Source organism: Vanellus vanellus (genome assembly GCF_965231255.1).
Source record: "Vanellus vanellus genome assembly, chromosome: 5".
Taxonomy (NCBI): Eukaryota; Metazoa; Chordata; class Aves; order Charadriiformes; family Charadriidae; genus Vanellus; species Vanellus vanellus.
Genome location: NC_138910.1, coordinates 18713126 through 18728297, shown reverse-complemented (window position 1 = coordinate 18728297; position 15172 = coordinate 18713126). Strand labels below are relative to the sequence as shown.

Here is a 15172-nt window from a genome sequence, read left to right as displayed (position 1 = left end):
CTTGGGCTTGGCACATGGTGGTGCCAGGGCAAGGGTGTTGCCACCTCAGCACCTGCAGGCATAGCCCCAGGGCTGGCCCCAAGGAGGGACCACATGTGCCTGGCCAAAATGCAGCCATTTGGGTATCCTCCGACTGCCGTGTCTGCTGCCACAGCTCCCAGCTGGCCAGGTACACAGCCCTTTCCTATGGCTGTGGCTCTGCCGCTTGGCCATCCCTCAGCAAAAGCCCCAGGAGTGGTTCTGGGCTGCCCCAGAGATGCTGCACCCTTGGGAGCAGCTGGGTGACCTCCAAGGGGCTGTGTCTGCTGCGGGACCCAAAAGTCCTTTCCAGAGGCAGCAGCACAAGCAAATCCCCCCCCAAGGGCAAAGCCAGAGTCCCTGCAGAAAAGTGCCTGGTGGGAGGTGACAGCAGCCTGCACCCAACGCAGCTCCTCTGCAGGACAGGGACAAGGGGCAGAGCCGGAGCAGGTGGCTCCATTGCCACCCAGCTCCATCTTCACCTGCCAGACACACACCAGCCCCGAGCAAAGCAGATAGCAAACACTTGCTCAAAATGCAGCATTAATTACGCTGCTGAGAGTGCTGCAGCTCCTCACACCTTGATTGGCCTCCCCAGCCCGGATCCTGCCCCAGCACCACAGCACTGGCTGGGCACCGGCCACCCGGCCCTGGCCATCAGTCCCCTTTGTCTCCATGCTTGAATAAGTTGATGGCGGTGGGTGTGCGCAGCCGTCTCAGGTAGGAAGAGGTCTGGGCATGAATCTTTCATGTGTTTGCACCTCCCAAAGCTGCCAGGGATGGTCTGCGGGAGATGGGGATGTGCTGGGAGCCTGGGGAGGTAGGGGACCACCCCCGGCCCTGTCTCTGGTGGGAAAGAAATGCAGTGGAATGGCCCCTGTCACCAGGCAGGGCAGCACGGCAGCAACTTTCTGGCCTTGGAGAAGAGCAATGCTCTGTGACCCCCCTCCCAAGTGTTAGGGACACCCCAGGTGCCCTCCCCAGCATCACCTCCACTTGCTGCCACTAGAAGGATGCCCGAGCACACTGTGCCTGCTGCAGGCAGAGGACACAGGGACGTAGGACAGCGATGTGACCTTGGCTCCGGGTGTCTGGGCACAGAACGGGGTGGCAGAAGGCATTTTGTCCCTGCCCTGCCAGCCCAGGCATCCCCCCTGCCTGGGGCTTAGGGGCTGCATGCAGAGGGCAAGGGGAGAAGCAGGCAGGAGTGCAGGCAGCAGGGTAGAAGCAGCCAGCCCCTTCCCGGTGTTGCCGTACCAGGGGACAAATCAGCAACCCGGTGTCGGGAGGCAGGAGGGGAGCAAGGAGCACTGAGCAGCTCCGGGAAGAGGAAGAGGCTGTCGCCCCATCACGCAACCCCATGCGGCGGTGCTATATTTACCCGCCCGCAGGCCCAGGTCTCAGCCTCTCGCCTGTAACACAAGCTCTACAGCCCGCCAGAATCCGAGGGGACGGCACATTCCTCAGCAAAAATAACCCCCCGTCAGCGGGCGAGAGGGCAGGGGTGGAGGTGACTGACTGGACAGCTGCACCCACCGCTCTGCTCACCGGGGAGCAGCCCTCCCGGTGCGCAGTGCCCCGGGACGGGGAGCTGGCACGCGTGGCCACCCCACCAGCCCCTTGCCCAGGTGGCTGGGGCAGAGCTGGGAGCCCGGGTCTCCAGCAGCTGCCCGCAGGATGGCCCCAGTGCCACCCCTGGTGACAGCTCCGTGGTGTGTGGCTGTGCTTGGGGACCGGTGGCTCCATGGCCAGTCCACCCACCAGCCCTGCGGGCATCCTGAGGGGCAGGTCCAGCCCCAGGAACCTGTCCCCATGCCAGCTGGGACAGGCACCCTGGGGTGGCACAGGCCAAGCAGCTCTGCAGAGGCAGTCCCTGCGCCGACCCCACAGTGGGACATGGCATCCTGAGCTCCTCCAAGATGCTGCTGTGCCCTGGGGCTGAGGGGACAGGCAGGGAGGATGGCACATGACAGCCAAGGACTGCAAGGGGAAACTGAGGCAGCCCCAAGAGTCCCACAGGAGGGAAGGAAATGACAAAAAGAGGATTTAGGTCCTGTTCAGACCCCAAGCAGGGCTGGCAGGGGCTCCAGAGGGAAGGGGCAGTTGGCACTAAACATGGGCACAGCACTGCAAAGTAAGGGACTAAAATTAGGCACCGAGATAAACGGGTAGAGGAGCTGAGCCACCAGGAACACTATCAACGCAGCCATCCCCACCATTGCCATCGCTGAGCACCACCAGCCGCAAAAGCTTGCCCACACCGCCCCACTGTAACTCAGGGCTGGATGAGAAGGGGCTGTGCAAGGCCACCATGCACAGGCATCCCCTTGCCCCCTTCCCTGCCCCCAGATCCAGGCGGGTGCAGGCTGTTCCCTGGGCAGAGGAAAGGTTCCAAGGCGGTTTGATTGCTGAGTGCAGGTGGAGGCGAGCGGAGCGAGACCCTGAGCTGGGAGCCCAAGACGGAGACATCCAACCTTGAAACTAGAGGCAGCCCTGGCGGGGAAGATCAGGCGGCGCTGGCACGGCAAGGGAGGGCTGGGCTCTAAAAGGAGATTAGCTCAGGTTCTTAAGAGGTGATTTAATCCGGTTTATGGGGAAAAAATTTAGGAGATGCAGCCGAGAGGTGATACAGGTTTTAGCGAGCCTGGAGGAGCCACGGTGGGGACCGGGGCTGGTTGGAAGGATCTGGAGAGTCCCTGGATGGACCTGGGAAGCCCCTGGACCAGCCCAGTGCCAATGTGAGAGGGAAAAACGCACCTCACCTGGGCCCATGAGGCCAGGGCACGAGGGACAACCTGCACCAGGAGAGGGGCAGAGCAGTGGGATGCAGCAGGGACCACGGGACGTGGTGGTGGGGGGGGTGGGTGTATGCCCCTGGGAGGCCCTGAGTCCACCTGCCTGGCCAGCCCCATGTATGTACTCCCTGTTCCCCCTACTGGGCGCTGACGCACTGGGGGGACCCGGGAGAAGAGCAGGAGAAAATCATTAGTGGGGTGGAGAGACAGATTCAGGGCAAGGGATTAGAGGAGCTAAATCGGGCTTGTGTGAGCAAGGGGGAATGCTGAGCTGGTGCAGGAGAAGCTGCCGGGGCTGTGCGTGGAGCTGGGTGGCACAGAACCCCCCCACCCCACCAGCAGTGACCTGAGCCACCTTGGGGAGAGCCGGTGTCAGCCCTATGGAGAGCTGCAGCCTGGCCTGTGCACTAGGAAGAGAGGGCAGAGGACAGGGTCCTGTACCCACCAGAGATGGTGACCCAGCAGAGGAAATTAGAGCAAGGGCACCCCAGTACCTCCAGATATAAGGGGCCAGAACCCCGAGCCCAGAGGAAGAGCTTGTCCTGCACACATCCCCCTTGCCCGTTCAGCTGGCCAATGACCTGGACTGCAGAGCTGCCCAGGGAACAAGGACAAGTTGTCCCTGCCCATCGTGGGGACAGCACAGCCACCAGCAAGGACTTCCATAGTCCCTGGAGAGCAGAGTCTCGGCAGGGGGTGCGGGGAGCCCCAGAGCAGCCATGCTGGAGGCTGGCGAGCCACGGCAGCCGGCCTGGCAGGGTGTCAGGGCAGGCGGGTGCAGAGCGGTGGCACAGCTCCTCCATTTCACATGGTGATCCATCTCACCGCTTGGCTGCCGACACGGAGAAAATGGCCTCGGGGGAACAACATGCTGCGTGCCAGCACCCTGCAACAGGGGCCAGGTGATAGGGCTGGACCCCCCCCACCACATCCCACCACCTTCACAGCAGCACTCCTCTCCAATACCCATTGGGGGGACAGTGCTCCCTGGTCACTGCCACAGCACACCGCAGAGACTATTCTGCCCCAGGACAGAGACAAAGCCACACCAGGGGCCGCGTGGCTCCCCACCCATCCCAGTGCCCCAGAGCTTGTGTGGCTCCAGAGGCATCTCAGCCCCAGGGCTGGCTTTTTGGGTGGCTGCTCGCTCGATGGCGGTGCACGCACCAAGCGCCCTGCCGGGAGGAGCGCCCGGGGCAGGGTGACATTCACCCCATGCATTAGGCAATCCTGGCTGCTCTGTCCCTCCCTCAACTGCTCCAGAAAGGCGGCAGCAAGGGGCCGGTGGCTGGGAATCGGGAGCAGGGATGAGTGCGTCAGCACAATGGGAACAGGCACCTGGGGAAATCAGCCATCACCGTGCTGCTGGGCAGAGGCGGGGGGGGGCTGCGCCAGCGGTGCCATGGAGAGGTGCAGCTGCACACTGGGGTGCAAGAACAGGGTGAACCCCCCCACCATCAGCTCCTCTTCCTCCCCTCCAGGACAGGCTACTCCTGCCCCGTGGGGCAATACACATCTCCCACTCTCTCCATACACACGGCATCACGTGCAGTGCCATGGTCCCCAAAGGTGCGATGCACAGTGACCCCACACAGACCCACTGCGGGGCAGGACCCCTCTCGTGCACTTCTCTGCTCTCCCTGTCGTTCCCCCCCAGGCCCATGAGCAGCACATCCACCTTCCTCCAAACATCCTCCAGCCTCGTGGCTCACACAGAGGAACTCCTCCTCTTCCTCAAGTGCTCCCCTGCAGGACTGCAAAGGCTCCTGCTGCCTGTTCCCCCCAGCCCCCCCCCCCGCAAGGTGCAGCATCTCCAGCACGCCTCCCATGCTGCAAAAAAGTCCCACGTGGAGCTCCTTCTCCAGAGCCTGAGGGCTCAGCACCGCCTCCCTCGCTGTCCCTGCGCACACGCCACAGCTGGCATCTCAGAGCGGTGCCACCAGCCAGCACCACACGCTCCCCAACACCCAGGTCTGCAATGCCGCAGGGAGGTGGCATCCTGGGGCAGAGGGGACTGAGCCCCAAAGCTGCTTGGCCCCCAAGCAGGATGAGGCCCACCCATGCAAGGACCCACAGCCGCCCCCATACACGCTGGAGGAGCATGCCCAGCTTGCCACAGCTGGTGAGCAAAGGGACTGCCATAGGGCTCCGACCTCCACCCCTGCTATTTAACCATTAGCCAATTACCCTTTAACTAATTAACCATCAGGCCCCACCCACTGCAGGGTCCATCATCAGGCTCCACCCACTTGTCAGCCCCACCTCCTGCAGTGCTAAGCTCCTCCCCCCGGCCCCACCCCCGGAGGGCCCCAGTTCTCCCAGTGCAGCCCCAGTGCCAGGTACAGCAGTGATGGTGATGCCACGGGCAGCTCTGCCCGCGAGCAGCTGGTGCAACGGGGGTGGCTTGTGCAGGAGTACCGGGGATGGTGTCGGTGGCTGCGGAGGGTGGCATCACCAGTGCCACACACCCGAGCCGCATCTCTCTCTCTCTCTCTCTCTGTCTCTCTCCTCCTGCCCCGAGCAGGCTCAGCATCACATGCTCCGTGCCCGGCGCTGGCACCCTGCCTGGCCTGGCAGCCGGCGCTGCAGCCACATGCTCGCTCCAGGCCGGAGAGCCGCCCCGGTGCTGCCGGCACCGGGCACCCCAGCCTGCAGCAGGGCAGACACGGCAAAGCCCAGCCCTGGCTGGCCCCCGGGGGCATGCACCACGGCGGGAGCCAGCAAAGCACCGCAGCCACCCTTGGCAAACCCGTGCCCGCAGCCGTGCCAGCACAGCGGTAGCGGTGGCCATACCGCCCTTACCTTCCATGTCAATGATGGCCAGCACGGCGCTGGTCATGGCCTCTCCCCGCTCGTTCTCGGCGATGCAGGTGTACACGCCAGCATCCTCCTTCTTGCTGTCCCGGATCCAGAGGGTGCCATACTCCTCCTCGCGTGAGACCAGCAGCTCCTCGTTTCGGTACCAGCGGAGGCTGGGCTGGGGGTTGCCCACCGCCACCACCCGCAGCCGGATATCACAGCCGGTGCCGATCGCTGCGTTCTTCAGTTTCCGCACAAAAGCTGGTGCCGCCGGGCGAGCCGGGCTCTCCTCAGGTGCCCCCGGCTCCGCCGTGACCTTGGCGCGCTTCGGGGGGATGCCGGGGCTCGGCGGGGCCACCCGAGGGTCCCCGCTGGCCCTGCTCATGCCGCCGCGTACCTGCGCCCGGTGCATGGCCCACAGCTCCGCCGCCTGTGCTCGTGCCCCCCGCCGCCCCAAGCCGTGCCCCTCTTCTTCCCCCGCCTGCGGCCTGGGGGTGCTGGGCTCCTGCCAAGGGTGCCGGGGCAGAGGCGGCCCCCCGGTCCAGGTGCCGTCCGGTTCGGTGGCCCCCCCCTCTTCCCCTCCCCAGCCGGCCACAGCCCCGAAGGTCGCAGCGCCGTGGGCAAGCGAGGGGCTATTTTTAGGCGTGGGCTCGGGTTGCTGCTCGCCGAGCCACCGCTCACCGAGCGCCCGGCACGCCGCAGCACCCACACCCCATGCTCCGCTGCGACCCCGAGCCCGCCCCGCGCCTCGGCACCTGCTCCTCCGCCGGCCGGGGTGCGAGTCCCGCGGGTGCCGGCCGCTCGCCGAGCCCTCCTGGTGCTGGGGCCGTGGCGTCCCCCCCCTCACCCGTCCCCTTCCCGTCCCGTCCCGCGCGGCCCCCGGGCGAGCTGCGCTCCCTCTGCCCCCTCTCCCGAAGTGGCAGCTGCCTCTGATATGTCACATTCCTTGGCCGGGCTCCCCCTCTCCGCACCCGCCGCCCCGGCCCTGCGGCCCAGCTCCGCTTGCAAAGATAGATAGGGGCCAGCGCCTTTCCATATTAGCAGCGAGGCTCGGAAGGGGGGGTACGGGGGGGACCCAGCCTTCCTCCCCCCCTTCCCCTTCTCCGGCAGTGTCACCGGATCGGGACAGAGAGACCCTGGTGGCATGTGGAGGGAAAGGACACCGTCATGCTTCCTGCAACGCGAGACCCCGGGTAGGAGCCAGCCCCGTGGGGCCCCTTCGCCCCATCCCCAGCACAGGGTGGGCAGGAGAGGGGGGATCCCAGCTCACCCCAAATCCACCCTTTTGGGAGAATGCAAACATGGCAAAACCTCATTTCTCTTACCGAGCCCCTGCTCCTGGCCAACACGCCCCCACCCCACTTGCTCCGGTTTGGGGTGTTCCACGAGAGCTCCCACATGCTGCGCTCCAGGCAGCGAGCGACCAGGGACAGCCGGTGCCACACACTGCCTCGCCCCCCCCGGGCAAAGCAGGGTTTCCCCGGCTCCCCGTGTGATGGCACACGTCTCGGCACCTGGCCCTGGCCGCCCTCGCCGCGGGCTGTAAATCTGGTGAGCAGGAACGTGAGAGACACAGCACGCTGCTTCCCAGCTGCAAAACCAGCCCCGCTGGCTTTGGCACAGCCCGTTGCCAGCAGCCCAAAGGGTGCCGGCATCAGTGGAGCGTCACCAGCGAGGAGAAGGTCCTGGGATCCTGCCGGCTTGGGTGGCTGGGGCACGCTGGAGCAGGATGTCCTGCTAGACCCACAGCCGGGCTGCAGAGCAGCTGAGCAAGCCCCAGGGTCGCCGGGGGCTGGAGGAGAAGCTGCCACACTCCTGGAGGGACCTCTGCCCTGCCTGCGCTGCCCTGTGGGCAAGGGGCTGCTCTGTCCCCTGCCTGCCCGCCCCAGCCCCAGGGGCAGAGCCCTGGTCCTGCCAGCCTGGGACAAGCAGGGAGGGAGGTGTCGTTCCTCGCCAGGGCAGCCCTGGGGACCATACTCGATGTCACAGGGCCACCTGCTGGAGATAGCCCTTGAGGACCCCCCCCCCCGGCCCTGCAGCCAAACCTGGGGTTCCCCGTGCTAGCCTCTTCGTCAGGGACTCCCCCCATCCCCATCCCCACTGCTGGCAACAGCACCTGCCTTGTCCCTAAAACGGCTCCCCCTGCCAAGCCCACTGTCCCCCAAGGGCTCTGCTGCCTGGTGGGGAGGTATGGACCCTCTGACACCTCCAGGGGCAGAGCAACCCTGAATCTCTCTCCCCCGTGGGACACTTGACCCTGGGTTCCCCTGCTGCATCCCCCATCCATGCGGCAAAGGAACTGAAGCCAAGACCCCCACACCCCAACCACGGGGAAGGGGGCATGTGTGTTGGGGGGGACAGAGGGTGTAGGGGACAGGTTGAGGCTGGAGGTTGATCCTGGGGGTGGAGGCAGATGTGAGGTGGAGGGTCTGATGCCCATAGGGTGCCAAGGAGGTAGATTTGGGATGAGGGGGGCTCTGCTTACTGGTCAGTGGCAATGGGGGGGGGGCTTGGAGAGGTCCCGTGCAGGTGTGGGACTGGGACAGGACTGGCCCAGGTGAGGGCAGAAAGGGGGCAGCTGTGGGGCTGAGAGCCACCGGGCCATGGTGTGAGGTCCTGAGTGTATGGGGGCAGCAGGGGATGGTCACCCAGGGCCCCTCCAAACCTGCTCAGGGCTCAACTGTTGCAGCCCCTGGTGCCAGCAGAGCTCACCCACCTGGTATAACTGGGAAAACTGGTATAACTGGGAAACCCACCACCGTGGGCCACAAAATGCTCTGAGGCATTTTCAGTATGAGGGGGACATGCTTTGGGGGGACCCTGCAGCCTAGGGGAAAGATGGCTCAGGGTGGATGTAGGCCACCCCCTTCATCCACCCCAGCCCAGCCCTGGGGGCCCATGAGATGCCCCTCCGTGTGCCACCTCCCCACCACTCCATCCCATCCCTGCCCCAGAGATGCACTGTGAGGAAGGGGTGATGCTCCGCTGTTTATTTCAGCCGCCTGAAGAGTCATGTAGATGTGGTGGGGTGGGGGTGCAGTGGGGCGAGGGGTGGGGGTGCCTGCCCTGGCCCCCGGGCCTCTCTCCAGCTCCTCTCCTTCTCTCCCCCCTCTCTCCCACTCACTCACTCCTCCTCTCTCCTGTGTCCACCTACGGGTACCCTCTCGGCTCACCGAGCCTGGCCCCATGCAGCCTCCTGCTGCTGGGGGTCCCCATCACTGGGGGGGGGGGGGCGGGCACTGCCCTCCTCTGCCCCACGGGGCTGCCTCTCGGGCCGGGGGGGAGCACAGGGACCCGGTCCCCCCCATGCTGGGGGGGGACGACACGCAGGCTGGGAGCACCCTGGCTCCGAGCCAGGTGGAGAATGGGGGGCTTGGCCCCAGTCCCCGCTTCTCCCCATCCCCAGCATCACCGCCATCCATTCGGAGAAGTGCCAGCTCCGGGGAGGCCGGCGGTGCTGATGGTGAGGGGGACAGGACGGGTCCCTGCTCCCGCGAGATGAACCCCAAGCCCGTGCCCGGCGCGGGGAAGGGGCTGCGGGGGGATCCAGAACCTGCTGCTGGGACCATCCCAGCTCCGGGGAGCTGGCTCAGGCCACCACATGCTCCCCCCAGCCCCTCCTGCCTGTCCCCTCCCTCCCTCCTGCCGCCCCCCCCGGCCCGGGCCTGATCCTGATGCTGGCGTTGCCGCTGCGAAGCTGCATAAGCAGAGCGAGCCTTTCGAAGCTGAAGGAGAGAGCCCGGGGGCTGCAAGGGGTCCCGGAGGGGGCTGCGCAGGGGGAACCCCTCGGGTCGTGCCGGGGGAGCACCGGGGGGGCGAAGTGGGGGGCAGGAGGGGGGCTTGACGGCGGGACGGAGGCAGGGATGGAGGGTGCCGGTGGGCTGCCGGGGCAGCCTCCTCTACAGCACTTCATGCTGCTGCTGGGTCGCCTCGCTCACCACCTGCAAGGAGAGAGGCACCGTGAGATGCCATGCCATGCCGGCACTGGATACCCAAGCATGGGGGCAGGAGCCATGCTTGGTCCCCCCTGCCTCCCCGCTTACCCCCTGGTGTCTCCCTGTTCTCACCTCTCCATCACGGGTTTCAATGGTTTTGATCATCACGGTCTTTTTGGTGTGCACCTCGGAGCCACGCTGCTCTGGGCTGGTCTCTGCGGGTGGCAAGACACAGGGGATGGGACCGCAGGGATGTATGGCATGGGGGCACAGCAGTGGGGCTGAAGCCACTGGGGGACTTCAGGAGCCCTGGTTTCATCCCCCCTCCAACTTGAGGAAGCACCCAACCAAGTGTCCCCACCGCCACGTGTCCCTGACCTGCCAGCCCAGTTGCAGCCCCCCAAGAGAGAGATTTACCCCCACACTAAGGACGCCCAGGGACTTGTCCCAGGCCACCCTCCTCACAGGGTGATGCTCACCTCGGAAATTGAGTGCGGAGGCAAAGGTCTGGTGCATGGGGATGCTGATCCTGTGGGGATATGGAGAGGAGAGCTCAGCACAAGCCACCACCAGGCCTTGGGCAGCTGTTCATGGGGTGGGAGCCCCAAAAAACAGCTGACCCTGCTGGTCCCCCCACCTTGTCCTGCCCCGCTGACGCTCACCGGTTCTCCTCGCCCTCCAGCAGCTTGCGGTATGTGGCAATCTCCACGTCCAGAGCCATCTTGACATTTAGCAGGTCCTGGTACTCACGCAGGTGCCGGGCCATCTCGTCCTTCAGGTGCCGGATCTCCTCCTCCAGCCGGGCGATGGTGTCCTGGTACCCACCGGCCTCCCCTGCGAAGCGCTCCTCCATCTCCCGCATCTGGCGCATCAGCGAGTCGTTCTGGGAGGACAAGGGCGTTCAGCGAGGGGGGAGATCCAGAGGAGCCAGGGTTCACCTGGGGTGGGAGCTGAGGGTGCTGGGGGCATCCTAGAGGAGACCCTGGGAGAGCCGTGGTCAGCCCTGGGCTGGCTCCAGCTGATGTGGGGCTATAATGGGTGGCCAGCACCTTCTGTCTGCCCAGCACTGGACAGCAGGATCTGGCTGGGGGCAAGCTGGGCAGGACCTGGGCAACACCAGCACCCTCTGCCTGCATGCCCAGGATCCCTAGCAAAGCCATCCTAACCCAGCGGGAGGACATGGAGAGGTGCAGGAGCAGTGGACGGCTGCCCGGGGGTGGCACTGCTGGCTGGCTCCTGTGACCGTGACTGTTCTGGAGCGGGACTGTTGTGCCCTGTTTGTTTGCAACCACCTTCCCAGCCTGCAACCAGACACCCCGAGCCTTGCGCCCGCCTGCCTGGAGCCTCCCAGGCTGGGGCACCTTTTGCAATCTGCGCCTTGACTCCAGGGCTCTGCCAAAACACCTCGCAGAGGCCCAGATCGCCACTGGGGAAGGCACAGCACTGGGGGATGAGTCTCCCCATGGCAGCAACTCAGAGCACTAGGAAGAGCACCCCACCCCAGAGATGTTCCAGAGGTCCCCGAGCAGCCCTGGAGCAGCAGGTCCCTGCAGAGAAGCTGGGGGTCTCCCCAATGCTGCCCATGGCTCACCGTGCCCTTGAGGGCATCGATCTCGCAGGTGTAGGACTGGATCTGGTGCCGGTACTCCAGCATCTCCTGTTTTGCCTGCCGCAGCGCGTCGTTGTTCTTGTTGGCCGCCTGTGTCAGGTCAGACACCTGGGGAGAGACCAGGATCAGTGGGCACGGGCACTGGGATGGCCAGGACCTGCCACGCCAGGACCAGCCCAGAGCCCACCGCCTCCTGCACCTTGGACTTGTACCACTCCTCAGCCTCAGCGATGTTCTTGGCAGCGATGCTCTCGTACTGGGCACGGATGTCCCGCAGTGCAGCCGTCAGGTCAGGCTTGGAGATGTCCATCTCCACCTGGATGTGCTGCTCCTGCAGCTGAGCCTGCAGCTCCCGGATTTCCTGGGGAGACAAGGAGACACCTCATGGCACCTGCTCCATCTCCCGGCCCCATGGGTGCCTGCGGGAAAGAGGGCCACCCCCCAACTTACCTCTTCGTGCACCTTCTTGAGGAAGGCGATCTCCTCCTGCAGGGACTCGATGCGCCTTTCCAGGTCAATGCGTGCCAACGTGGCCGCGTCCACGTCCTGGGGGGACACGGAGAGCAAGAGTTAGCAGGAGGGGGGGAGGGGGGAGCACGGGGACCACGCACAGGGGCTGGAGGGTGCAAAGCTGTGCCCAGGGCTATGCCCTGGTGCTGGGGCCGGGCTGCCGGGGGGAGATGGGGTGGGAAGGGAGGTGGGGATCCCACACCCCACAGGGGGAACGGGTACTCACAGCTCTGAAAGCAGCCAGGTTGTTCTCAGCCTCCTCCTTCAGCTGGATCTCCTCTTGCAGCCTGTGGGCAAAGAGAGGAGGTCAGGGGCACGCAGAGGGAGCCCTGTCCCCCATCAGCGACGTGTCCCCCCCCGAGCTGTCCCCGAGCACAGCGTGGCCCAGTGGGAAGACATCGGATTGTCCTGCATTCCCGGCGGGCGGCGGGAGAGCTGGCAAGGGGCCAGGGGCTCTTCCTCCCATTCCCTATTATAGTCAACGCCGGAGAGAGCACAAAGGCATGAGGTCAGCTCAGTGCCACATGCGCTGCCCCGGCCCTTATAGGGGAGAGTGGCCGGCAGCCGGGGGGACAGAGTGCAGGGTCCGGCATGGGGAGGGGGGGCAAGGGATAGCCACCGGCTGAGCCATCCCGGGGAGAGAAAGAGGACAGGCGGGTCTCAGCGATGCTGTGGGAGGTGGGTACAGAGGGGACAGCGCTGAGATGTGAGCCCAAGGTCAGGGCTGGGGGGCCGGGCTGTGCCAGGGGAGGGGGCAGTGCCACAGGCTGCCGGTCAGGGGGAAGGCGGTGGGGAGGAGTCGGAGGTGCCCGGGCAATGCTGGCACACGGGGTGGAAAGAACTCGACACCTGTTTGTTCTGCGCCCTGCTCCTCCCCTGACATTCAGGGGTCCTCCGTGCCACCACCCACAGCCTCCCAGCATCAGGGGCTCTGCCCCACCAGGACCCCAGTGCTGGTCATCTGGAGCAGAGGCTGGGGTTGCGGGGGGAGGCAGCGGGCTGCGTCACCCCCAGGAGATGGGGACTCGGCATCCCCAGGGCACAGGGGGCAGGAGGGAAGGTGCAGACCAGCATCAAAGCAAGTGGCTCCACCTGAGCATCCATCCCTGCTGCCAGGCGTCCCCACGCTGGTCAGTCCCTGGGGGTTCACTCAGCCCCGCCATCCCTGTGGCTATTCCCCCCTGGCCCCAGCCCCCTCCCTGGCACCAGCCAGGCCCACGGCATCCTTGGGGAATCCCTGCTGCTCCCGGGGCACCGTGGACACCCACGACAGGCCTGGAGCATCCCTGGCCTGCGGAAGTGCAGACGTTTCCTCCTCTCCCTCCTTCGCATCCGGAGCTGGTGGAGCACAACCCCCCTCCCCGGGTCATCCTCCCCCTCGCTTCCGCCTGCCTGCCTGGCTCTGTCTGTCTCTCTGTCTGTCCCGCAGGGCTCAGCTCACCCATGGGCTCACCAGCCCTTCCTGGTGTGAGCAGGGATGGGAATCCCAGGAGGGGAGGGCACTCCGAACCTCTAGCTCTGGGGGTCCTGGGGCATCACAGCTCGGCCACAGCCCCGCTGCAGGGGAGGGCATGAGGGACACTCCTGCCCGCTGGGTGCTGCCTGCGTGCCTGGCAAGGGCTGGCAGCGGCCATCCGGAGTGCCCTGCTGAGATGCCCAGGCTGTGAGCACCCCCCTCGCCCTGCCCCATCACTGCTGGGCCAGGTACCCCCCTGTGACCACCCCACACCATGGGTCGGGGAGCACCCAGCACTGGCATAGCGTGTTGCAGGTGCCCTTCGCTCTCCCAAACCTCACAGCTACCATGCCAGGACCTGGTACCCTGCAAAGTGCCCTGAAGGTGGGTGCAGGCAGCGAGAGGCACAGCCGGGGTGCTCTCCCACCCTGGGGAACAGGGCAAGGGGGACAGAGTAGTGGGGCCATGGTGGGTGCCAAGCGTGGGGCACAAGGACAGCAGTGAGCACCCAAGGGGCTGCCAGGGCAAGATCTGCCACCACCTGGCCCTAGGAATGGAGATGCATGGATGGATGTCCACAGGGACCTACTGTGGCCCCCCACTCACCTCTGCTTGAGCTTCTGCAGGTCATCGAGCAGGTTGTCACGCTCGACCTCGACACGGGCCCGCTGGCTGGTGAGTAGGTCCACCTGGCGCCGGAGCTCCCGCAGCTCTTCCTCGTACATCTCGGCCACGCGGGTGGGCTCCTTGCCCCGCAGGCGGTTCACCTCGGCCACCATGAGGGCATTCTGCTGCTCCAAGAAGCGCACCTTCTCGATGTAGTTGGCGAAGCGGTCATTGAGCTCCTGCAGCTCCACTTTCTCGTTGGTGCGGGTCTGGAGGAACTCCTGGTTCATGGCATCGGCCAGGCTGAAGTCCAGCAGCTCGCCGGCACCTTGGTAGGCACTTTGGTAGGAGCGCAGGGGCGTCACGCGGGTGGTGCGGAAGCTGGACAGGCTGGGGACGGCTGAGGTGCGGGACACCTGGTAGACGCGGGAGGTGACGGAGCTGCCGCTGCTGCCCTTGCCCCCGAAGGAGGCTCGAGAGAAGACCGGGGAGCCACCGCCGAAGGTGCGGCGGTAGGAAGAGACCCGCTGGCTGGAGGAGTAGGACTGGCTCATGGTGGCGGCGTGGGGCGGCGAGGCTGGAGCAGGGAGCAGGCGGTGGGGACTGGCGAGCGGCCGGCAGCTCGGAGAGGCGTCGGGAGGGGACCCGCGGCGCCGCTATTTGTATCCTGCTGACATCACCCGCCCCTCCTGCTGCCGGGCAGCTGGGGGATGCTGCTGCGGGGGGGTGGACGGCCGCCGGCCACCGCCCACCACCCCTCACCTGCCTGCACCACCAGGCCATGGAACCCCCAGCAGATGATGACAATGATGCTCGTGGACCCCCCGACACCCCCAGACTCCACCGGTGTATCAGCCACTCTGCCAGTGTATCAACCTCCCCCCCAGCCTCCACTGCACTGCCCCATCCCTGGGGGTGAGAGGGGAGGAAGGGGGGCAGACTGGTGGTGAAGCCCCCTAGCGAGGCCCAGACCCACATCGGGGCACAATGCCACCCACGGGGGGGGCCCGGACAGACAGACAGCCTGGGCTGACACTGGCGTGGGGGGAAAGAAGGGGACTCAGACATTCACACCATCACTTGAACCCCTTGAGCCAGACCGCATGCCCAGTGGCCACGGTCCCCAAATTGGCCTCGAACACCCCAAAATGTCCCTGATGATGCCCTGACCCACTCCACAGCAAGAGCACCAAGCTCAGCTCTCCATGTGGGGTCAGATTCCAGCTGTGTCCCCCCCTCCCCCAAAAGGGGGCAAGGGAGGGCCCTGGGGAGGGGGTGATATGGGGGGGACCCTTGTCCTGAGTGTGCTTGTGCTGACCCACCACCCAAACCCCCCTTTCTGATATGGGGGGGCTGAGTGCCAGCCCGGGGCTGGGCACTTTCAGGGTGCTGCTGAGTGACCCCGAGCAGGTGCTGGGTCCAGAGCGGTCCTGGTGACGGTGAC

The 15172-nt window shown here is 65.7% G+C and overlaps 2 protein-coding genes across 2 annotated transcripts in view; both read right to left on the bottom strand.

The window, feature by feature from the left end:
• SPEG (striated muscle enriched protein kinase) overlaps nt 1-6178 on the bottom strand; it is a 40121-nt gene extending 33943 nt beyond the window's left edge. The window contains exon 1 of the mRNA XM_082483358.1: nt 5616-6178. Coding sequence (XP_082339484.1) covers nt 5616-6024 — 409 coding nt within the window. The 5' untranslated portion in view covers nt 6025-6178. The remainder of the gene's footprint in view (nt 1-5615) is intronic.
• Nucleotides 6179-8587: 2409 nt separating this feature from the next.
• DES (desmin) lies at nt 8588-14363 on the bottom strand. Its single transcript, XM_082483208.1, has 9 exons — nt 13729-14363; nt 11893-11953; nt 11607-11702; nt 11356-11517; nt 11139-11264; nt 10210-10430; nt 10027-10076; nt 9680-9762; nt 8588-9553 (listed from the first exon to the last, which is right to left on the bottom strand). Exons 1-9 carry the CDS (start codon nt 14280-14282, stop codon nt 9512-9514), a joined length of 1395 nt encoding a protein of 464 aa, XP_082339334.1. The 5' UTR covers nt 14283-14363; the 3' UTR covers nt 8588-9511.
• Nucleotides 14364-15172: the final 809 nt, after the last annotated feature.

Coding starts and splice junctions, on each gene's coding strand:
- DES (XM_082483208.1), bottom strand. CDS start 14,282: ATGAGCCAGTCCTACTCCTCCAGCCAGCGGGTCTCTTCCTACCGCCGC. Junction 11,954..13,728: donor CTGCAGAAGCTCAAGCAGAG/GTGAGTGGGGGG, acceptor CTTTGCCCACAG/GCTGCAAGAGGAGATCCAGC. Junction 9,763..10,026: donor CTCCGCACTCAATTTCCGAG/GTGAGCATCACC, acceptor TGCCACCCGCAG/AGACCAGCCCAGAGCAGCGT.